Source organism: Lepus europaeus, chromosome 10 (genome assembly GCF_033115175.1).
Source record: "Lepus europaeus isolate LE1 chromosome 10, mLepTim1.pri, whole genome shotgun sequence".
Lineage (NCBI taxonomy): Eukaryota > Metazoa > Chordata > Mammalia > Lagomorpha > Leporidae > Lepus > Lepus europaeus.
Window position 1 is genome coordinate 101,079,011 of NC_084836.1, and position 24,303 is coordinate 101,103,313.

Genomic DNA, 24,303 nt, shown 5'->3' on the forward strand with positions numbered 1-24,303 from the left:
GTCAGAGAGGGAAGGAGCAGGTCACAACAGACACAGCAGGCAGCAGAGAGGGTCCCAGTGGCGCTGAGCCGCTTGGATTGGAACGGGAGCAATTGGCCAAGCGTGCTGGGGAGAAGTGGGAGGCACGGTTGGCTGAAGCTGGCTACATGATTTTTTTGTTTGCTTTATTTTTGGGGGGAGGTTTCTTTTTTTTTTAAAAGATTTATTTATTAATTTGAAAGGCAGAGTTACAGAGAGGCAGAGGCAGAGGCAGAGGCAGAGGCAGAGAGAGAGAGAGAGAGAGAGAGATTGTTTCCATGTGCTGGTTCACTCCCCAGATGGCTGCAATGGCTGGAGTTGGGCCAATCCGAAGCCAGGAGCCAAGAGCTTCTTCTGAGTCTCCCATGCGGGTGCAGGGGCCCAAGGACTTGGGCCATCTTCCGCTTTCCCAGGCCATAGCAGAGAGCTGGATTGATTGGAAGTGGAGCAGCCCAGGCTCAAATCAGCACCCAAAGGGGATGCCGGCGCTGCAGGCTGCAGCTTTACCCGCTATGCCACAGGGCATTTTAGATTAATGGGACGGGAGAGACCAGAAGCAGAGGGATTTTTGTCCTGGGCGTTGCTGGTGGGATTTCTGTAAGAAAACAGCTGATATTTCTAAGCGTTTACCACGTTAAGCTGTGCTGTGTGAATGCTTTCTTGGTAGTAACTCATTGAATCCCATTCGCTCTGTGAAGTAAGGGTTACTGCGCCCATTTGTTAGATGAGAAAACTGAGACACAGAGAGTTTAAGTTGATGGTCTAAGGCCACACAGCCAGCCCCTGGCAGTTAACCCCCACTGAACAGCCTCTCCTGGATGCCGTCGGGTGCCGTGGGCCTGCCCTCGGCCTCTCTGCCCGGCTCACAAGGCCCCCTTTGCCTACCCCAGGTTCTGCCACCCGCCACCTACTGCTCAACAAAACCCAGGAAGATGGCCGGCCCGTGGGCCTGCGCCCTCCTCTGCGGCTTGCTGGCAGCCACCTCGGTCGAAGCCACTCTCAGCCCCACTGCAGTTCTCAGCCTTGGCCCCGAAGTCATCAGAGAAAGTAAGTCTCGCCCCTCCCGGGCCTCAGCACCATAAGGCCAGGGGGCTGGTGGAGCAGACCCCCAAGGGGTGGCGTTCTCCAGCACTGGGGGCGTGCGAGGCATGGCTGGCGTCCCGAGCCTCCAACAGGGCGTGCATGGGTAGAGTATGAAATTCGGGATGTCTGTGACCGAAGGCGTCCGTGACCCTGAGATCCCCAAGCCTGAGTTTCCATGGCAGCAGAGGGGCTGTGTGGCCACCACGTGACGCACCTGCCCCTGGCCACCTTGCTGGAAATCCCCTCTGCAGAGCGAGCGCATGCCCGCCTTTGTGCTCCCAGTGCCCACCCGGAGCCAGCACCTGGCCTGGGCGTCTGTGGCCTGGCTTCCTCACTCCCCAGCTCTGCGGCCAGGGGCAAGAACCCGAGCCCTGGCTTCCTCCTCTGCAGACAAATGAGAGAGGCTCCCTCCCAGGCTGCTGGCCATCACCGGCGGGAAGGGACTGACCAGCACTGTGTCCCATCCCCGGGCCGGGCTGCTCAGCCCCTGCCCCACTCACCCTGTGGCCCCAGTCAGCTTGGTCAGCGGGGAAGGGGTTGCCCCGGACACTGCAGAATGCTAGCCACATCCTCAGTCCAGCCGTGGCTTCCAAAAGTGTCCGGGACATTGCCAGTGTCTCTCAGGGGACAAATCCACCACAGTGGAGAGCCGCTGCTCTAGGGCCTCCTGGGAGGGGGCGACTCTCAGCTCTGGGGGCCTAGGCCTGCAGGGCCTAAGGGGACGGGCCAGGGCCGGAGGCAGGGCCACGTCCCACAGGACTGAAGGGCTCTCCAGACAGAGGGTGCATCCCCAAGTGCAGACAGGGCTCAGAGACGCCTGGGAGGTGGTTGGGGAGGCAGGGGCCCTAGGCCCGCACTGGGAGTGTGGAGCACGGGGAAGTCCAGCGAGAGGGGCCTGGGACTGAGCAGCCATGGTTGGGGCTCCCCCATGAGCCCAGGAGGTATTTGCAAGCAGGCTTTGGAGGGGGTTGGGGGGGATGAGCCAGGTGCAGGGCGGCCCATGGGGTGCCTTTCCAAGCCACTGAGCACTGAGGGCCTGGAGCTCGGGACACAGACACCACCCAGTGATGCAAACAGGAAAATGCAGCAGAAATCATTGCTAGCAGGGGGCAGGTATAGTGGGTAAGATACCGCCTCGGACTCCCGCAATGCCATATTGATGTCTCTGGTTCAAGTCCCGGCTGCACACCCATTCCAGCTTCCTTCTGCTGTGCCTGGGAGGCAGCTGGCGATGGCTCAAGTACTTGGGTCCCTGCCACCCACATGGGAGACCTGGGTTGAGTTCTGGGCTCCAGGGCTTCATCCTGGCACAGGCCCAGCTGTTGCAGGCACTTGGGGAGTGATCCAGCAGGTGGAAGATCTCCTCTCCCTCTCCCTCCCTCCTCCTCCCCTCCCTCCCTCTCTCTCTCTCTCTGGCTAAGAGGGAGGAAGGAGGGACTTCTCGAGGATACAGCAGGAATAGAGGGGGGTATCCAAGGCTCAGAGCAAACGCAGAGGCAGAGCTTGCTGGAGAGCGTGGGCTGAAGGCCACAGGATGGTGCAGAAGCCCCCCGGGTTGTCCCAGGCCGGAGTTGGCCGGCGGGCAGAGAGCCGTCTCCTGGGAGCCAGTGACATTCTCTGGGGCTTACGGTTGGCTCTCTGAGTGCCATTGCTGGGAAGCCCCCTGGAAGCAGCAAGGCACCCACAGAACCCATCACAGCCCCGGAGCACAGCCGGGCACCCACAGAACCCATTACAGCCCCGGGGCACAGCCGGGTGTCCACAGAACTCATCACAGCCCCGGGAGTGCTGCTGCCTCATGGTCCTGGGCCACTGGGCAGTGACATGGCAGGGCCCTCGGAGGACCCCCGGTCTCCCCTCTGTCTCACCGGAGCCTCGACAGAAAGGACTTGCCTTTGTGCCAGCTGGCAAAGAAGAATGGTCACGGGGCCCAGCTCCATCATCCCAGCGGGCAGAGGGGTACAGGTGCGGCAGAGAGGCCGTGACTCAGAGCCCCGGAGACAGCAGGGCCACTTGTGGGGCTCATCCTGCCCGGGAACCTAGGGAGCTGGGAGGCTGGCGCACCAACCAAACGGGCACCGGCTCTGGCAGGGCCCGGAGCCCAGGGCTTCTGACTCGAGGTCCCTGTCCCCGGGCTCCTGAGTTTTTCCTTCTTTGGCTCAGCCCTGAGGCTCTGTGCATGACAAGCTCGGAGGCCGTGGGTGCAGGGTGAGCAGGAGGCCCCATGGGGCCTGCTGCACCCCTGCCCCTCGGCTCGCAGCGTTTGCTGCTGGCCGGCGGAGGACGCCGGGTGCTGCATGGAGTGGCTCAGGGGTGACTGGACTCCCGCTTTGTGTGAAAATGATCCCTTGGACCACCCTCGTCCAGGTGTATCTACACCGTGGAGGTGGCTGGCTAGTCCCGACCTCCAACACAGTGCACACGGTCAAACCCTGGCCTTATGTCAAGTCAGAGGAGCCTGAGCGACCCTCGCCCCAGGCCTGGAGCCCGCAGCCCCCGGCCATGGCCAGGCCATCCTGCCAGCCCCTGCCCCTGGTCCCTAACGCCTGGGCTCTGCCTGCAGGGCTGACGCAGGAGCTGGAGGAGCACAATGCCACGGTCATCCTCCAGCAGCTCCCGCTGCTCAGCACCATGCAGGACCAGCCGACTGGCCTCCTGGGCAGCCTGGTGAACTCGGTCATGAGCTCCATCATCTGGTGAGTGCGGAGACCCCCCGCCCGCCCAGGCAGCAGCCAACGGCGACCCATGCCCACCCTGCTCCTGACCGTGAGACCTGGGCCAAACCACACCCCTTCCGCAGGAAGCTCCCTGAGTAGCTAACCAGGACCCTAAGATGTTGGCCCAGAAACCCCAAGAGGGCAAGCCCGGAGGAGGGTCCGCTGGACTGGCAGAGTGAGGAGAGGAGGCGACCTTGAACCCGGGGCCAAGAAGATGGCCCCCAGGGCACAGAAGCCGTCTGGGCAAAGGCATAGAGGACAGCAGCCGGTCAGAATGGCTGGAGCTCGAACCCCAAGCAAGGAGTAAGAGGCGGGCAGGATCGGGTCTGCCCAAGGAGTCAGACACCCTCTCCCCAAAGCCAAGGAAGAGCAGCGTGGTGGGCGGTGGAGAGGAGCCAGGCGCCAGGCCAGGGACCCAGGTCTCTCCAGGCACCCGGGGTAGGGACAGCAGGAAAGTGGGAGAGGTCTGGAGATGGCACCCAGTTGAGCCTGGGGCCTGTCCTCATCCCTCCCGAACCCCACGCAGGCTCAAGGTCACCTCGGCTAACATCCGCCAGCTACAGGTGTATCCCTCAGAGGACTACCAGGAGCTGGTGATCACGATCCCCCTGGACATGGTGGCCGGCTTCAACACGTGAGTGTCCCCTCCGCCAGGTGCGGGCCCACGCCCACCACTATGCAGCGAGAAGAGCAAAAGCAAAGGCCCTGAGGCAGGGGAATGCTTGCCTTGCTCAACATGGCAAACCGAAGGGAGGGAGAGGGAGGGAACAGTGGGAGATTAGCTCGGGCAATGGCCAAGGCCAGCTCGGGCACGGCCTCGTGGGCCATGGTGAGGACTTGGCTTTACCAAGTGAGACTGATGGGAGCCACAGAGGGCTCTGAGCAGCAGGGGACGCGACATGTCTTCATGCCTCTGGCTGCTGTGGGGCAGGAAGCCATCCAGAAGCTGGTGGGGCGAGCCAGGGGGAGGTGGTGTCGGCTTAGGCCCTGCAGGGGTGGGGAGAAGTGCTTGGGTCCTGGGTATGTTCGGGACGTTGGTGGAGACAACAGGATTTCCTGGTGAGTTGAATGGAGAGAGACAGCGTGTGTCAGGCATGACTGCAAGGCTTTTGCCTGCATGACTGGCAAATCCAGGAGTGGCCGGAGACCACGGCAGGGGAGGCCGCGAGCGGAGCGGGTTTGGGAGACGCTCCCAGCTCGGGGCGCTGCTTGCCGAGCTGGAGAAGCCAGCAGGACAGCCGAATAGGGACCTGGCTATTGGCTCGGAAGCTGCGGGGCTCCAGAAGGGACTTGGACCAGGGGAGGACCCCAAACTGGGGTTTGGGATGTGCTGGGACGTGCCGGGGGAGGAGCAGCAAGCAGCCAAGAGACCGACCAAGGAGTCTGGCGAGGAAGCTGGCAGACAGAGGCGGGCAGCAGGTGCTCTCCAGCGCCGGCTGTGGTGTGCTCACGTCCCGCGCTGCCCGCGTCCCAGGCCCTTGATCAAAACCATCGTGCAGATGCACATGGAGACCGAGGCCCAAGCCGTCATCCAAGTGCAGGCCAGCAAGGGGACCCCCACCCGCCTCGTCGTTAGCGACTGCTCCAGCAGCCACAGGAGCCTGCGCATCAGCCTGCTCAACAAGTGAGTCCGCCGAGCCGGCAGGGAGGGACACCAGGCCGTGGTCTCACCCATTTACAGATGGAGGGCGCTGAGGCCCAGAGAAAGAAAGGACTTTTCCCTCCTGGTCCTAGATCTGGGGCCCCTTCTCGGGCACCTATGGTGCCTAAGGAAGCCCAAGACCCCAGGGGTGGGAAGCAATGGTGGGGTTTCAGGTAGGTGCCAGGGGACACCTTTAGAGGCAGGTGGGAGCCGCAAACCCTGCCCCCCCCCCACCCCAGCGAGCTTGGGTGGAGCCACGGGGCAGGGGACAGAGGCTCTGGAGTCGGGCACACGCAGCTTCTTTGCTGACCATCTGGGTGATGCTGGACCAGACACCTCCCCGGGTCACGCCTTCCTCATCGGCAAAGGGCAGGGTGCAGTGGAGGATGAGCGTGGGCAACAGTGAGTGGGCTGTGCCTATCTCACTGCCCCCCGGCAGGAGGATGGGGAGAAGTGCCTGCTCCCTCACCCCAGTATCAGCACAGATTTCCATGGCAACACCCAGCGCAGGATCCCCGAGCACTCCCTGCCCCGTCTATACCCGACTCAGGGCTGACCTCCAGCCCTACCACCAACAGCTCGCGACCCTGAGCACGCCTCCTTCCTCCCTGGCCTCCGTCTCCCCTCTGCAGACCGGGATGGGAGTGATCCTCTCTGGTCCTTCCTAATCCTCGCACCCCCTCTTCTCCCGAAGACTCTCCTTCCTGGTCAACCCCTTAGCGAAAAAGGTCACGAGCCTCCTGATGCCAGCCCTGCCGGATATGGTGAGAGAAGAGGTGAGTGAACTTGGCCGCTGTGGCCTGTGCAGACTGCGCCCTCTGTGGGGAAGGGGCGGAACTGCAAGCTGGTGCCACAGGACTGGCGGCTTTGGAGCCAAGAGCCACAGATGGAGCCATCCACAAGGGCAGATGGTTGAGGTCAGGATCCCGGATCTGCCAAAAGTCAGTGGGGAAGCCTTGAAGAGTGACAGTTTCCTCCGGAAGGGCTGAGGAGGAGGAGTCTTGATTTGGAGGGTTGCTGCAAGATTTATTTTGTTTATTTGAAAGGCAGTCACAGAGAGAAGGGGAGACAGAAATCTTCTATCTGCTGGTTCACCCCCCAGATGGCCACAATGGCCAGGGTTGTGCCAGACCAAAGCCAGGAGCCAGGAGCTTCATCTGGGTCTCCCACGTAGGTGCAGGGGCCCAAGCACTTGGGCCATCTTCTGCTTTCCCAGGCACATTAGCAGCAGCTGGATCAGAAATGGAACAGCCAGGCCTCAAACCGGTGCCCATGTAAGATGCCAGCGTCGCAGGTGGTAGTTTAAGCTGCTGAGCCACAGCACTGGCCCCTAAATTAATTTTTTAATTGTTTGTGTGAGAGAGGGAGAGCTAGTGCCCTCCCATTCCCTGGAAGCCAGGGACTCAATCCAGCTCTCCCACGTGGGTGGCAGGAACCCAATTCCACTTGAGCGCCCAGGGTCAGCTGGCGACAGCTGGGCAGCAGCACGCTCGCAAGCAGGACTCCCAGAGTCGTCGGTAAAAGGGCAACACAGCAGACAACGTGGCAGCACTGAGTGCGGCTATCATTGACTCCTGATGATGGCTGGGTTTAGCACCCAGCTCAGAAGTTCCTGAAAGTTTAACAAGTGGCCCTGAAAAACGAGCGTGACCTGAGTGTAGCACTGCCTCTGTCTCACACCACGCTGGCTGAGCCCCTTTAAGGGCTGTCGCCCACCCTGGCCTGGGGGACTGACTGCTGACGTGAGAAAGCAGGTGCACCTCACTATATTTGCCTCTTTTTAAAAAAGACTTATTTTTTATTTATTTGAAAGCCAGAGTTACAGAGAGATGTTGAGCCAGAGAGAGAGAGAGAGAGAGAGAGAAGTCTTCCATCTGCTGGTTCACTCCCCAGATGGTGGCAATGGCAGATTCTGTGCCCATCCGAAGCCAGGAGCCAGGAGCTTATTCCGGCTCTGCCATGCAGGTGCAGGGGTCCAAGCACTTGGGCCATCTTCCACTGCTTTCCCAGGCCATAGCAGAGAGCTGGATTGGAAATGGAGCAGCTGGGACACAAACCGGCACCCGTGTGGGATGGTGGCACTGCAGGCCGAGGCTTTAACCCACTGCGTCACAGTGCCGGCCACATATTTGCCTCTTATGGGGCACAGTGAACTGAGAGCTTGCAGGTTGGAGTCCCCCACTCTGGCCGATGGCACGCTCACAGCAGTGGGCCACCCTCCTCGGGCCTGTTGCCCAGTTACGCCAGGGCCTTGCCAAGTCAAAAAGATGACACAATAGCAAACGACTGGGTGGGGGGGGGGGAAATGCCCATGACCCAGCTGCTTCAATCCGGCAGCTGTTTTGTCTGCTGCTGTGGCTTTCCACGCTGTGTGCCAATTATCAGGTGGCTGCACCACATCTCAGCCCGGGGGTGCTGGCTGTGCCTGTGCCACCACTCAGTAGTCTCAATTATTGTCGGGGCTGCCGCACACAGAATGACTTACTAAACCGCTCCCGGGAGTTTTATTGAGTTAAACAACCCAAGTTTCCACTTTGCTCCAGATTGTCTCCCTCACCTTCAAGACAAATCCAATAAAACATTCTGCCTCCGTTTGTGAAACTAAGCACCACCCGGACAGCACAGAGTCGTGCGCTTGGTTTTTTAGGAAGTCAGGGTTCAGGTTTTTCTCTTTTTTTTTTTTTTTTTTTTTTTTTTTTTTTTTTTTTTTTTTTTGACAGGCAGAGTGGACAGTGAGAGAGAGACAGAGAGAAAGGTCTTCCTTTTGCCGTTGGTTCACCCTCCAATGGCCGCCGCGGTAGCGCGCTGCGGCCGGCGCACCACGCTGATCCGTTGGCAGGAGCCAGGTGCTTCTCCTGGTCTCCCATGGGGTGCAGGACCCAAGTACTTGGGCCATCCTCCACTGCACTCCCTGGCCACAGCAGAGGGCTGGCCTGGAAGAGGGGCAACCGGGACAGGATCGGTGCCCCGACCGGGACTAGAACCCGGTGTGCCGGCGCCGCAAGGCGGAGGATTAGCCTAGTGAGCCACGGCGCCGGCAGGGTTCAGGTTTTTCAACTGCTGTTTCTGCACTAGTAAGCTTACGAGTGTGACATTCCGTCAGAGGCAAAGCTGTTGTTCTAACAGAATAGCTACGTATTCAAGAGACCAGGCAACAGCAAGTGAATCCTCAAAACTGATGAGATTTGCAAAGGTTGGCTTAAGAGGCGATACTGATGCGGTCCCGTGCAAGCTGCCTGCTCCAGCACCGGTCAGAAGAGGGTGAGGAGAGATGGTGGAGGGGGGATGAATGAACGCGTGGGACCAGAGCTGTGACAGCGGCGGGCTTGTTAGCGTTGGAGTTTCGAGACCCCCACCTGTTAGTGAAAGTCCGTATCTGGGGAGTTTTCAAAAAGGAGTCTGAAAGGGAGTAATTTTCTAAACTCGGGCATTGCTTGTATATTTTTCTTTGAAGAATTTTATTTTTTCTATTTAAAGATGAGAATTTATTTTTAAGATTTATTTTATGCATTTGAAAGGCAGAGTGATAGATAGGATCCGATGGTTCACTCCCCAAATGCCTGCAACAGCCAGAGCTGGGCCAATCCGAAGCCAGGAGCCAGGAGCTTCTTCCAGGTCTCCCACGTGGGTGCAGGGGCCCAAGCGCTTGGGTCATCCTCCGCTGCTTTCCCAGGCCCATTAAAGTAGGGTCTCGCCATAAACTCTTCCCAGCCTCTACCAAATCATGTTTCCTCTGGCGTCATACTTTAATAGGTGAACACAGATCTCCCACCAGAGATGACGGCGAGCACTGGGAATCCTGAGATGTCGTAGCAGCCGTGTGTAAGGACGTGGAGCCAAGTGCCGAGCACACAGAGAAAGCTGGGCCGGCCCTGGCCTTGACACAGCGCTCACGGCCATGCTCTGTGGCTGCAGGGGAGGCATGGCCACAAGAGAGCAGAGTGTCTGACAGGCGCTCATCTAGAAAATGCCGGCTTTTTTCCATGTAGACCTGTGCATCCACCCTGGCTGCAGCGACTGGAGAAATGCTCATGCCTGGGCTGAGTGTGTAGCTGGGGTTGAGACCCAGGCAAGAAGTGGAGGCTCGGGAATTGTGGGAGAAAATGCGGCGGTTGCTAGGGACAATTTTCCCACGAGGACCAGGTGGTCCCCTGGCCATGCATGCTGGGAGTCTCTGAGCCAGTTCCTCCATCTGCTGAGCAGTCCTGGGCTGGCAAAGCAGCTGAGAGAGGGATGGTGACCACAGGAAAAGCCACCATCTCTCAAAATGCACCATCACTCCTCCAGAGTATGGAGCGATGGCCAACTAGAAGCTTCCCCCGCTGGGGTGACTGCACCAGTCTCGGAGCACTGCCTGAGACGGGCTGCCTCTGGCACAGAGCCTGGCACTGCAGTCCCACGGCCGAGGGACTCCAACATTGAGTGTCCTCCCTAGCGGGACAGGCAACACGGGGGCTGTGCTGTGTGTGCAGGAGGTTTAGCAGCCCCGCTGGCCTCCGCCCACTGGCCAGGCACCCCCCCCCCATGCTGTAGCAACTATCAATGTCCCCACAAACTTCCACATGTCTCCCAAGTGCTGGGAGCCCACAGCAATCTGAGGAAGCACACGCTGGGTGGACAAAGGGCATGTGGGGGTCAGAACTGCCCCGAAGGGCACAGAGATGGTTCCAGAGCCTGGGGGCTGGCTTGCTGGCCTCTGCCCAGAGGCTGCAGGTGGCGGGCACTCGGCCCAGGCTTGGGGAGGGCCGGGGCAGGCTCTCCATTTCCCTAAGGAAGAACGTGGAGTTCTGTAAGCAGGACAAAGGGGATGGGGGGGGGGGGGTGGCACCAGCTAGGCACAGAGCAACGGACAAACCATCGCAGAAGGCCCCAGGGAGCAACAGGGATGGTGAGGGTGTGGATCTGCCATGAGTCCTCCACTCCCTGCACGCAAGCCTGGCTGGCTGGGTCAGGGCCACAGGACACGGGAGGGTGGGCAGGCGTGGGGCGCTGCGGGCTGGGCTCTGGCCTTGCTGACACAGCCCCTGCCTTCGTACTGCTGCAGCTATGTCCCGTGATCGAGGCGGCCTTCGACGACATGTACGCGGACCTCCTGCGCCTGGTGACAGGTGCGTGCCCTGCTCTCTCTCTCCCTCTCTCCCCCCTCTTCCACCCAGGAGAGGCCTCCTTGGCCAGGCCTGAGCAGCAACTCGGGCCGCAGCTGACCCCTGCCCAGGACGAGCAGGCAGGAATTTGCCACAGTTGTGACTCCGCGAGCCCCTTCTGTGTGCAAGGTTCTGGGTGAGGCCAGCGGGTGCTCCAGATAAAGCCAGGTTCAAATCCCAGCTCTGCCACAGTTCCCTCCCTGGCTTTGGGAAAGTTATACCACCTCCTTAGCTTCAGTTTCCTCGGCTCTAAGATGGGGCTTCTACATCTCTACCTCTTAGAATTCTTGGTGAGAATTAAAGACTAGGGGAAAGTTCCAAGCACAGAGCAAGTGTTCTGCCTGTCTCAGAGAATGACTGACAAATGAGAGATGGATGGACAGACGGATGGACAGATGGACAGACGGATGGATGGACAGATGGACAGACGGATGGATGGACAGACGGATGGATGGACAGATGGACAGACGGATGGACAGATGGACAGACAGATGGATGGACAGACGGATGGATGGACAGATGGACAGACGGATGGACAGATGGACAGACGGATGGATGGACAGATGGATGGATGGACAGATGGACAGACGGATGGATGGACAGATGGACAGACGGATGGACAGACGGATGGATGGACAGATGGACAGACGGATGGACAGACGGATGGATGGACAGATGGACAGACGGATGGACAGACGGATGGATGGACAGACGGATGGACAGATGGACAGACGGATGGATGGACAGATGGATGGATGGACAGATGGACAGACGGATTGATGGACAGATGGACAGACGGATGGATGGACAGATGGACAGACGGATGGATGAGTGGATGACGAGTAGATGGATGGGTGGATGGATGACAGTGACCACCGCATGCTATTAGGAAAGAGAGGAGGTGTGAGCCCAGGAAAGAGGTCATTTCTCCCCCCTGAGGGCAGCAGAGATGGGGGCACAGGGGTCCTCACCCACCTCAGAAATCTGCCCGCCTTAGACTTCTCAGAACGGAAACTGCCCAGGACGAAGAAAACTCTGCCACCTACTGATCTGGGCTCTGAAGAGGTGCATTCATTCAAAGGGCCAGCGGGAGCAGTGGGGTGGGGGGCGGGAGATGGGCACAGGGTGCACCTGCTGTGGCCGAGCCCTGGGCCCGGCGTTACAGACATGGGCTCGCTGGCTCGGCTAACGATCCGTGAAGCAGCTGTCACTCCACCTCCCATGAGAGGACATGGAAGCTCAGTTAAGTCACGTGTTCAGGCTCCTAGAGGGAATGAGTGATGGGGGAGGCTTGACTCGGATCCTCCCGGCTTCAGGGGCTGTCATTCAGATTTGGGGGCCACTTGGTGCAAGAATTCCCCAAACCCTCAATTGTAAGAGGAGGAAACAGACTCAGAGGCCAAGACACCAGCGAAAGCCACTGGGGCTGAGCGTGAAGTGTCTCTGGCTCCTCTGCTCTGGTCTCCCCAGGCGCCCCCTGCCCCCAGCTCAGCCATTCACAGCAGGGGAGGGGTTGCCGGGGAGATGCCAGAGCCATCTGGTGGCCGAGCAGGGACTCCCAGACCCAGACCTAGCCACCCCCCGCCCAGTGCTGCCCCCCACCCTCACAGAACCCTCCTCTCCCCGAGCAGTGCCCGTGGCACTCAACCCTGGGAGCCTGCAGTTTGACCTTCTGTCTCCTGTCATTGATGTTGATGTCATCCAGTTCAACCTGGTGGTGAGTGTCCCGGGACCGTGGGAGACAACCGGGGACACCCGGCCCCTCTCGGCCACCTGAGTGTGCTCTCACCCTGTGTGCGCACAGGGTGGCTGTGTGCACACCTGGTGACGTGAGCTCCGGGTGCAGGTGCGTCACTCAGCACCACACGGACCCAAGCTTCCCTCCCAGCTGCACGACCTGCTGGCTCTGTGACCTTGGGCAGTTTCTTCACCTCTCTGAGCCTCCATCTCCCACGTCTGTAAAGTATAAATAATAATGATCGCTGAGGAGAGAATGAGATGAGCTCACACAGGGCCTGGCACGCAGGAAGCGCCACGTATCTGCCCACTCTGTGTGACACGTGGGCCACACGCGCCTGCTGGGCTGAGCTGTGCACGGAGCCAGGCCAGAGAGGGCCGTGTGAACCCAGGACCAGTCTCCATGGGCCCTGGGGAAATGGCAGCATGGAACATCCCCTCCCGCTCTGCTGCAGCTCCGAATTAGCCCTTCAGCAGGTATCTGAAAAGTTGAACCAGAAGTGCGAAATAAGATGTGTGGGTTAAAAAAGTTTAAGATCAGGGGCCGACATGCAGCCTAACATCCGAGACGCTGCTGTTCCACCCAGAGCGCTGAGTTTGCCACCCGGCTCCCGCTCCTGACTCCCGCGTCCTGCTCATGCAGACCCTGGGAGGCAGTGGGGATGGCTCACGTAGTTGGACCCCTGCCACCCACTCAGACCTGGTCTGAGTTCCCAGTTCCCAGCTTCAATCCAGCAGGCATTTGGGGAGTAAACCAGAGAATGGGAGCTCACTTGCTCGCTCTCTCCCCACTCCCCTCAAATAAATAATAAAAATATTTTTTAAATAAATAAAAAGCCAGGACTGATCTGAGAGATGCATAGAAGGCACCTGAGATAATTCACTGTCTACCACAAGGTGCTGAGCTTCCCGGCAACAAGTGCAAAAGGGGAAACAGGTGGAATGGCTCCATTTCCCCCTGGGTTGCTACTGAGCGAGCTGCACTTGGAGTTCTCAGCCCCGCTCTGTGTCACCTCAGGCCAGCCTGGTGAACTCGGAAGGGAAGGTGAGCAAGTGGTTCAACGGCTCTGCAGGCTTCCTGACCGTGCCCACCCTGGACAGCATCCCCGTCCGCCTCATCGTGAAGTACGACCTGGTGAACGCCGCCGTGGCGTCCTTGCTCCCGCCGGAGGAGTTCCTGGTCCTGCTGGACTACGTGGTGAGCCCGGGCATGGGGCAGGCAGAGGGTGGGGCCGCCTTAGCTGCGTTGTCGGATGTCCCGAACCACGGGGAGGCAGGGACAGGAGTCCTGTCAGGCCCAACCTCAGTGTTGCGGTCATGGGTTACTCCCTCCGCTCCCTGACCCCTGCCCCACCCCCACCCCTGCGTCTGGCGCTAAAGCTGACTACCGCCCACCCTCCCCCATCATACCCGGCCTGGTGCACATTCTCTGGAATCCCATGCTCCTGTTCCTGCACAGACACCAGCCCTGTGCAGCCACGGCACCTTAAATACCCAGTCTCCCGGGACAGCAATCAGGCACTGCTCACCGCGATGGGACCTGGGCAGACATCACCCATCGAGCAGGGCCCTCTTCCCCACTGAGCCTGGACTGCGACCCAGCCTCTGATTCCCTAGGAACCCAGCACAGCAGCAGCTGGAGTCACCATGGCCTCCAGAGCAACTGATGGGGGACAGGGCTGGCCCAGCAGTGGGGGAGGGCTCAGCTGCGCAGATTCAAATTCATGGGGGAGGGGCCTGGGGGAATGGGGCGGGGTCACCCCCACCATAGTCAACATCCAACATGCTGGGGAACGGGGAGCTGCCTGCAGACCCATAGCCGCCAACAGCCCCCAGCCTGCAGGCCAGCGGGGACCCCCCAGCACAGAAGCTGACCCCGGCTGGTTTCCGCCCATGAGACAGCCTCGCTGGGTCCCGCACGCCCCCCTCCCCCCGCCCCTTGCAGCTGACCTGTTCTCGTTCATTCTGCCCGCAGCTCCCCAAGCTGGCCCGCCAGCTGAAGGCCAGCATCAGTGCGTTCAATGCAAAGGTTGGTCCCTCTGCCGGGGGCAGCTCCGCGGGCCCCTGGGGCGTAGACTGTGGAGGGGGCGGCTCTCTTCCCCCCCAGCACTGCAGGATGCAAAGCAGGCCCCCAGCTTCACGGAGAGCTCAGCCTGGCAGGGCAGGTGGACCCGAATCAAATCATCAAACATAAGATGTCCATTCCAAGTGCAGTGACGGAGGACGGAGGACGGAGGGCGAGGGGAGCGCTCCTGGGCCCTGACACGGGCTGGGAGGAGAGCGGGGCTGCCCCCCAGGGAACCCAAGACCCCATGCTGCCAGGCGGTGACAGGTGGAACCAGGTGGTTGGAGACAGACAGGGAGGAGGGCAGGGGCCGCGCCACAGGGGCGGCGTGGGCCCTGGGAGACACTTGGGAGGCCACGTGGGGCCTGCTGTCCTTCCAGGCCGCGAGTCAGCTGGGGCCCACGCAGATGGTGAAGATCCGAACTCAGAAGAGCCCCGAGATCCTGCTGAGCCAGGACGAGGCCAGGGTGGCCCAAGTGATCCAGCTGGAAGTGTTCGCCACCGAGAAGGCCCACCACCCCCTCTTCACCCTGGGCATCGTGAGTTCCACCTTGGCAGCAGCCTGGGGACCCTCCTGTTCCCTGCTCTTGTTCACCCCTCTTGCTCTGCTAAGCAGAGGCCGGGGGCGGCAGGGGACTCAGCAGTTTCAGGGGCCCAGCCCGGCCCCTGTGAGTTCAAACAAAAGGAGTTGTGTCAGGTCAGAGAACTGAAAAGTCCAGAAGGTGTGGACTTCAGGCATCGCTGGAGCCTGGTGCTGCACAATGTCATCCCCACTCCTCCTCCCTGTCCGGCCTCTGGGATGTTGCTCTGTGCTACCGTCCTCCCCAGGCAGGCTGGCCGCTCCTGGAAGGGCCCCAAGCGACATCAATTCCAAATCCTAAAATCTAAGGGATTCCAGCAGGATGAGCCTCTCTTTCCCCACAGTTCCAGCTAAAGTCTCAGGGCTGACTCCCGTTGGATGAGCTTGGGTCATGGGCCCATGCCTGAAGCAATCTGTATGGCCAGGAAATGAAATATGTAAATTTTCTGAGCTGGGGCATGCGCGCACACACACACTGGTGGTGGTGGTGGGGGGGTCATGCAAACCACACAGCGGGGGGCGGGGGCGGGGGCCTTCTCAGCTGCCTTTCTCAGGAACCCCAGCAGTGCAGATCTCAACTTCCACTGGGTGGAACCCGGGGGTGCAGAGTGAGGGTGGACAAGCCTGGGAGGGGAGCACTGTCCACAGAGCCCCTCATGGCCACACTCAGCAGCCGCCCCTGGAGGGGCCCAAGGGCAGCGCCTGCTGAGTCCACCAGGGACGAGGCGGGGCCCACGGGCGGACCAGGCTGTGTGCACGGCAGCTGGCTGCCGGCAGGGTCCGCCTGCCCGTCCAGGCTTGCTCTGTGCACACCATTTCAGGGGATGCCTTTCGCAAAGCTCACAGGGTGAACGGTGCCTCCTGCTCGGCGCCCTGGTTTCCTGCATTAGAGCTTCTGATGCCCAATCAACTGCCCCGAGGAGCGGCGGCATGGACTGGCCAGGCCAGGCCTACCCTCTGGGGACCTGGCCCCACCGTGACCAACAGGGGCCACTTTGCTCACCAAGCCCAGACCTGCAGGGCACCTTCGTTCTCTGGGTGCAGTGGCCCTTGGGATCCAGCCCAGCGCAGAGGTCAAGCTGCTGCACTTCTCGGCCCATCCTGGGGGCTTGGCGTAGCTTCTCCTCTCCAGTAACGATGGCCACCGCTGGCCGGGGGCTCAGGCACCCAGTCTGTCCTTTGGTCTCCTCCCTCGAGGAGGAGCTGGGACCCAGCTCACAGGGTTGCAAGGACCATGGCGCCCCTGCCGAAAAGTCGGGCGTCTACGTTCACGTCCTCATCGTCCCCACCAGCAGCCCCCACAACAGGCCCACACTGCCATCTGCTGGACGAGGAGTGGGTACAAGTACTTTCCCACCTAACAGACGAGGGAAGTGAGGCTCCAGGGGCCAGGCCCTTTCCGAAGGTCACAAAGTGGCTGAGATTCAGACCACCCAGAGCCCCTCCCCCCGCACTGGTGCACCCTCTCACAGGGGCCGCGGGCTTCTCTTGCTGCAGGAGGCCTACTCGGAAGCTCAGTTTTACAGCAGTGGGGATCAATTTGTGCTCAGCTTTAAAGACATCAGGTAAACGTGTGAATCCCCATGAAGACTGATGGACAGCTGGGTGGGTGGATGGAGGGATGTGTGGATGGATGGATAATGGACTGGTGGGTGGGTGGGTGGATGGATGGGTGGATTGGGGATGGATTGGGGATGGGTGGGTGGATGGAGGGATGCGTGGATGGATGGATAATGGACTGGTAGGTGGGTGGGTGGATGGATGGATGGATTGGGGATGGATTGGGGATGGGTGGGTGGATGGGCAGATGGGGGGTGGACAGATGGGTGGGTGAATGGAGGGATGCGTGGATGGATATAAAATGGACCGGTGGGTGGGTGCGTGGGTGGGTGGGTGGATAATGGACTGGTGGGTGGGTGGGTGGATGGATTGGGGATGGATTGGGGATGGGTGGGTGGATGGGCAGATAGGGGGTGGACACATGGGTGGGTGGATGGATGGAACTTCAAGGGGCCATTCTCGTGGGCATCTTACCTGCAGTTCTGACCGGATCCACCTGATGAATTCGGGCATTCAGCCGTTCAATGTGAGTATTTAACCAACTGTGCCTGGGGGCACGGTAGGGAGGGGGCCCCAGAAGGGTCCATTCTGAAGAGACCTCCTCCAGGCTTTGCTTTGAACAAGGTCCCTGCAGGAATCCGTCCCCACCCCATACCCCCAGCATTGCCAGCCAACACCCGGGCTCCTAGCCAGGCACACACTGAGCACCTGCTGTGCGTCAGGCACATGGAGACACACGGTGGCACGCTCGCCTTCTTTCCGTGAGGCTGTAATCCTAAATCGGAGCCCAAGGCCGCTCTGCTTGCCACCCCATCTTGCTCAGGTGGCCTCACCTCGTCACTCTTGCCCCTGGTCCTCAGTTTCCCCATCTGAGTCACACTGACCCAGAATTCTGCCCCCTGCCAAGTTTCTGGTCTTTAGGTTTTTGCCTTATTTTCGGAATTTTTTAACCCATATTTTAAAATGAGACGCTTCCGTGTGAAAATCGGGGCTCGTGGCTTCCCTTGAGAAGTCAGGAGCTCGGGCAACCGCACGCAGAGCAGTGGAGCCCCGACCCCACCCCCACCCCCACCTCTGCCCCGGGTGGGGGAGAGCTGCACATGTGCCCTGCCCATCCTGCGACCAGCCTGGGGCTCCAGCGTCTCCACCAGCTACCCTTGCCTCGGGAGGAGCCGTGTCCATAGGTGGCTGGGGAGGCCTGGGGCGCTCGGCCGGGGTCCTGGAGCCCCTTCTCTCTCACAGCCCGAGCTCCTGAAAGACGTCGTCACCGACATCCTGACCTCTGTGCTGCTGCCGACCCAGAACGGTGCGTCCTCCGCCATCGGCCCCTGCGTCTGCCCCATGCGTCCGCCCCTGCCGTCCCCTCCCCACGCCTTGCTGTACCTCCCGGGCCTGCATCTCCACCTGGGGCCCTTTTCATCCATTTCCACCCGTCCTACAGAGCCCAGTCAAACTCGGCTTCCTCCAGAAGGCCTTCCCAGTCACCTGTCTATCTGGACACGCCCTCTCCCGCTCTGACCTCCCAGTCCAAATTCCCTCATTGGTGCCAGCAGCGCCGCCGGCGAGGAGTAGCCAGGCAGTGCCCAGGGAGGAGGCAGAGGTGTGAATACACAAAAAGAACACACCCCAGGTGTCTCAGGCAGACTCGCGTGCAGCCCTGCTCCCCTCTTGCTGGCTGCCTGGCCTTGGACAGACTCTCTAGTCCTCCTGAGCCTCAGCTTGTCCATCTGCAAACTGGGACGATAAGAGGCCCTTCGCTGGAGGCAGACAGGGTACCTCTGGAAGGGGCTGAGCAGGTGCCCCACGTTTCTCAGCCATTGTCGCTTGTGTGACGAGTAGAGGAAACCCACGAGGAGGTGGGGCTGCTCTGAGCCCCAGGCCCCGGGGCTGAGGAGGGTCGCTCACCTGTACCAGCCTCGCCTTTTTCATTTCTTTATCAGAACAGGGAATCTCCAAGCACAGAATCCCCTGCTGTGGCCCATGGGAGCCAGGGAGGGCCCTTGACAGGAGTGTGCGAGGATGTGCGAGGCGTGCGTGCCTGGCAAGCAGCCAGGGCCGTGCTGGGGCAAGGGGTGGGGAGATGAGGTTGGGTGCACGCTGGGGCCACCAACAAGTGATTGTCCACTGCGCATGCACAAGCTGCCCGGGCCAGCACCAGGCCACCCGCCTCAGTCCCTGCCCTGCTATTTCAGGCAAATTAAGACCTGGGCTCACGATGTCCATGATGAAGGCCTTGGGATTCCCGGAAGTCGTGTGGTCTCTGACCAGGGTGAGTGGCAGCTGGGCGGGCTCAGCTGCAGCTGGGGTGGGTCCGGCCCTGCCTACTGTCACTCGGGGGAAGCCGGGAGCAGTCCCTCCCCTCCACACACACACACACACACACATACCTCCTCTGCAAGCGAGGAGGTTGCCGTGCCCTGGGAGTGGCCCCTAGCCCCACTCGGCATTCACTTATGTGTGTATCACTTTCCTGAGGGCCTACTGCGTGCCAGGCCCGCCTCTGCACAGAACTGAACAAACAGGAAACAGCCCTGCCTTGGCAGTGGTAGGGGTAGGCAGACACGGGTACCAGGAGCTCAGCTGGCCTGGGCTCCACAGGCCGCACGGCAGCCAGGGGAGTGACAAAGGCCTCTGGGAGGTGAGGGGGTGAGCCCGGTGGCCACCTGGGACAAGTGCAGAGGTGCACAGCAGGTGTTCCAGAAACTCCTGTCCAGTGAATGAGTCACCCTGGCAGCCCCAGCGCTCTCCTCCGCACAGGGGAAGCGGCGTCCTGCTCAGGCCTCACATGCCCCCCCACCCCACGCATGGGTCCTGTCGTGATCCCCACTTTACACATGGAGGAACTGAGGCCAGAGATGGCAAAGCCCACTGCCCACGTCACACACCAGCACGTGCCCCTAGAGCCCCCTGCTCTAGGCCGTGGCCGATGGCAGCGAGGTGCCCTCAGGCAGCATGTATGAGCACCTACTGTGTGCAGCCACGGGTTGCAGCAGTGAACACAACAGACCAGACAGCCTGCCCGCTTGGAGTTTCTAGTTTTACTCTGGACGGGGAGAGATCCAACCTGGCCCAGCCCTGGCTGCTGCAGCCATCTAGGGAATGAGTCAGCGGATGGAAGATTCTCCCTCTCTCTCTCTTTCTTTCTCTATCTCTCTGCCTTTCAAATGAAATTTTCTGCAAGAAAATCCACAGGTGAATGGCCTGCCTCCCTCCGTGGCCACAGTGCCCAAGTTCCGGCCAGGCAGGCACTTCGGATGAAAGGGCACGCGCTCTCGGCTCCGCTGCCCAGCATCCTGACTCACGCCTTCATCCTCAGCGAGCACGCGGGGTCTCTACAGCTCTCTGACGTCGTCTGGTTTACACGCGGGGTCTCTACAGCTCTCTGACGTCGTCTGGTTTACACGCGGGGTCTCTACAGCTCTCTGACGTCGTCTGGTTTACACATGGGGGTCTCTACAGCTCTCTGACGTCGTCTGGTTTAAAGTCTAGTGGGGGAGCGACCAGGAGCACAGATGTGAGGCAGGGCAAGGGCGCTGGAGGACGAGCGGGCGGCAGAAGCCAGGTCGTGAGCATGCAAGCCGTGGGGCATGGGCCGTGAGACTCCCTCAGCCTGCGGCGGTCGGGAGGGGCCGCAGTTAAACGCTGAGGGAGTCTAGGGCAAGCCGGGCCTGGATAAAACCCCGGCTGCCTGGGTGGAAGTGGACCCAGCCAGGAATCTGCATCTTTCAAAACCTGCAGGCAAGTTTGGTGACGGCGGGCGGGTGCGGGGATCCCACCCGCTGCAGACAGAGGCTTTACCCGTGTACCGGGTCACGATCCCCCCCCCCCCCCAACATGCCAGCAGTCACCTTGTGGAACAAAACCAGCTCCAAATCCAACAAAGCAGGAAGCTAAAACAAAACAAAACAACAAAAACAAAAACAAAAACAAACCAAAAAACTCGTTTGTCTTTTCTCTCCCCGTTCCAGAACGCCCTCGTGATCACCCCGGTCCCCTGGTAGAAGCTGCCCCATGTGGCCTGGGGAAGGCTGGGTGCAAACGCAGGCTCTGGAGCCCTCCCTCTGCAGGCAATAAACTCTCTGTGCCATCTGCCTCTGGACTGCGTCTTTGTCCAAGCGTCGGCATCGCTGGTCCCTGGGAGGCTCGGGGGTTAGCCGTCTCGGCCTCATCTGGGCCGGGCCACGTCTGACCTAGGCCGGGCTACGCGGGGCCATGTGTGGCTGTTGCGCTCAGTCCTGACCCTCCCCCATGCTTCCTCCCGCCCTCCATGTTGGCCTCGCGAGCGTCTGTGTTGGGTGGGAGATGTGGGTCTTGATCTTGGCAGTGTGGTGGGCCCAGGGCTCTGAACGATGGAGGCAAATGACCCAGCCTGGCCCTTGGTGCTTCCAGATCCCGCCGCATGGCTCCCCTGTGGAATGGGGCATCGTAGCTCCCACGTTTCCTGGCTGTGGGGCACATGGCAGGTGCTCAGTGTCATCGCCTGCAGTGTTCCCTGGCCTCCCCACCCACACAGCACACCACCACTCGCAGTGGCTCCTCAGTTTCCCTGTCCAAGTTCAGAACACGGGGGCCCCTGTTCTCCAGGCTGCAGGCGCCCCAGTGCCCAGGGCCCTTCAGTGACACGAGGGGGCCCCAGAGGAAGACACGGGGCAGATGTTTCGGGAAAAGGCGTCTCTCAGATTCAGAGCACACACGAGATGCCAGCCGGGAGGCAGCGGGGAGGAGCTTCTATCTGCAAGACCCGGCTCAGGCCAGAGGGACTTGGAAGCAGTGGGGTGGGGGCCAGGACGAGGCCCGGCACCAGTGTCAGTGGCACTGTGGCTAAGGACTAGGTGGCACATCCCTTCCCACTGGTTTTCCGCATCTTGTCCCCCAGGGCTGTCCTACCCCCTCACACTGGAAGCGAGAAAGTCCATCTTACCTCTGGCCACCTTGGGGAGGCGCCCTGGAGCTGTGCAAGGATCTGTGAGGCTGGGGGCTTCCGAGGGGTCCAGGGGAAGGAGCAGGACCTCCCTGCCTTGGTCCCACCTGGTCCCATGGAGAGATCTCTGTCCCACATGTGTGACCCTGTGGGAGTGAGCAGCTCTGCCACCTCGGCCTTGCTGGGAAGCGGGGTCCTAAACAGCTTTGGCCGTGGACCCCCGGGGGCTGACCAACCACGTCCTCTGGGGCTTCCTGGGGCTGGGAACAACCCTGGGGCTCTGCCCACCCTGGCTCACACCACCCACAGTGGGAGTGGCCAGCAGGACTGCGCGCCAGGTGCCCACGGTGACAGCTGCTTCTCCTCCCAAACGTTGCTAGTGTCCTGGTCTCGGGGCTTGCTTCTGGGGGATCCAAACCCTGCTCCTCACAGGCACCGCCCAGGCGACTCGGCAACCTCCAGGACCTGCGGCACAGCCTCTGCCCTCAGCACCTGGACAGAGCTCTGCCAACTCCGCCCCGTGCCCACGCCCCACACCACGGCCCCCAAATCCCTGCTCATGGTGCCATCGCCATCTCCCAAGAGAAGGAGAGGGGCTGTTCTCCTGGGCCAGCCTCCTGAACTGGGCCCAGAAACTCAACAGTCATCCATGGACACCCTCCCCCCCCCGCCCTGCCCCCCAGGCAGGAGCCCCGCCCAGACCAGAACTCTGAGACTCCACCCCTTCCTGGGTCAGGGAGAAAAAAAAATTCTGCTCCCCTGGGAGTCTTGGAGCAAAGAGAAAGCAGCGGTGACGTGGTGTAAAGTTTGCCCCCCGCACAAATGATGACCGTCGTCACACCACAGCCAGGCCAGGGACGTGCAGCCAGGCCCCGCCCACCATGCCTGAGCCTCGCACCAGGTCCACAGCGGGACATGCACCCAGTTTTCCTCCAATAACAATAACACCAAGCCCTGTTCCCGAAGGGCTGCTCAGGTCCCAGCAGGGGCTACTCCCGTCCTGCGGGATCAGCGTTCCCATTTTACAGACAGATGAACCGAGGCTCGCAGGGGTTCATGAACAGAATCTCTCCCAGGAAACCCTGGCAGAGAGCGGGCGGGGAAGTGAACAGGGAGCAAGGGGGCCAGCGTTTGCAGGGAGGGAGCCCTCCGAGCTTCCCTTCAGCCCGGCGCCTCCCGGGACACTCTGCCCGAGCAGCGGGAGCACGGTGCTTGGCAGTAACGCTGAGACCCGGTCAGCAGAGACGAGGGCGACACACCAGCTCTTACAGCATCCTCCGGCCCCCTGAGTCCACAGTGAGGGCGACGCGCCAGCTCTTACAGCATCCTCCGGCCCAGCGAGCCCACAGCGTCCGACTCTGGGATCCTGGGATAAGAACAGCCCACTTCACATGCTGCTGGGCGGGCACTTGGCACAGCGGTTAGGACGGCACTTGGGGTGCCTGGTTCAAGTCCCGGCTCCTCCGCTTCCAATCCAGCCCCCTGCTGTGGCACAGCCTGAGAGGTAGCAAGTAACAGCTCAAGTATGTGAGTCCTTGCCACCCACGTGGAAAAGTCGTATGAAATTCCAGGCCCCTGACTTCAGCCTGACTCAGACGCGGCTACTGTGGACATTTGGAGTGTGGACCAGTGGACGGAAGATATTTCTACAACTCTCCTTCCCCCTCTCCCTCTCCCTCTCTCTCCCCCATCTCCCTTTCTACCTTTCAAATAAGATAAAATAAATAATTAAATTTACAGGGCTGGCTCCGTGATGTAGTGGGTAAAGCCACTCCCTGCAGTGCCAGCATCCCATATGGATGCCAGTTCTAGTCCCGGCTGCTCCACTTCCGATCCAGCTCTCTGCTGTGGCCTGGGATAGCAGTAGAAGATGGCCCAAGTCCTTGGGCCTCTGCACCCATGTCAGAGACCAGGAAGAAGCTCCTGGCTCCTGGCTTCCGATTGGCCCAGCTCCGGCCATTGCGGCCAAATGGGGAGTGAACCATCGGATGGAAGATCTCTCTCTCTCTCTCTCTCTTTCTGTCTCTGGTTCTACCTCTCTCTGTAACTGTATCTTTCAAATAAATAAAACAAATCTTTAAAAAAATAACTAAATTTACATATATACACATATGCTGTCGTCAGATCAGCATTGCCATTTGCACTTGACGTTCGTCAAAGCAGGAGCTTGCGACCCAGCTAACGCTGCCCTTGCATCTCCCAAGCTTCCGTGGGGCCTGACCTCCCTCCATCAGCCCCTGCCCCGGGTCTGGGGCTGAACAGGGTGAACCCCTGCCCTGACCACGTCCTTGAGCTGTGCAAGGGGAAGAATTAATCACGGGGAAACCCTACGAAACATCAACGCCGCCTAGAGATGCGTCAGGTCCACCTCTGGGATGGCCACACCCTAAGGCTGCTGACACAGCCAGCTGGGCCACTCGCAGTGGGGGCGCCAGGACCCCCTCCCCTCATTAGGGGACCTTCGCACAGCAGCCGGGATGGGAGTAAGGACTTGAGGCCTGGCCCTGCACAGTAACATGGACCTTCCCTCTCACTCCTGTCCCTGAGTGCGAATTCCAGCTTCACCCTAGATGGGCTGTGTGACCTTGAGCAAGCCACTGAACCTCTCTGGGTCTTAGCTTGCTTGCTTTTTCAAGTTTACTTGTCTTATTTATGTGAAAGGCAGAGAGACAGACCGGGAGAGATCTTCCATCGCTGGTTCACTCCCCCAGTGCCCAAACAGCCAGGCTGGGCCAGGCTGGGCCAGGCCGAAGCCAGGAGCCTGGACGTCAATCCAGGCCTCCCACACGTGCGCAGGGATACAAGTGCCTGGACCATCACTTGCTGCCTCCGGGGG

At 60.4% G+C, this 24,303-nt stretch overlaps 1 protein-coding gene across 1 annotated transcript; it reads left to right on the forward strand.

Moving 5' to 3' along the window:
- The first annotated feature begins 950 nt into the window (after positions 1-950).
- On the forward strand, positions 951-20,547 carry BPIFB1 (BPI fold containing family B member 1). The gene is made up of 15 exons (XM_062202548.1): positions 951-1,065; positions 3,665-3,797; positions 4,345-4,452; positions 5,293-5,442; positions 6,155-6,236; positions 10,505-10,568; positions 12,236-12,321; positions 13,360-13,539; positions 14,317-14,370; positions 14,787-14,945; positions 16,484-16,551; positions 17,027-17,072; positions 17,789-17,852; positions 18,739-18,815; positions 20,515-20,547. The coding sequence occupies exons 1-15, from the start codon at positions 951-953 to the stop codon at positions 20,545-20,547; spliced, it is 1,419 nt and encodes a 472-aa protein (XP_062058532.1).
- Positions 20,548-24,303: the final 3,756 nt, after the last annotated feature.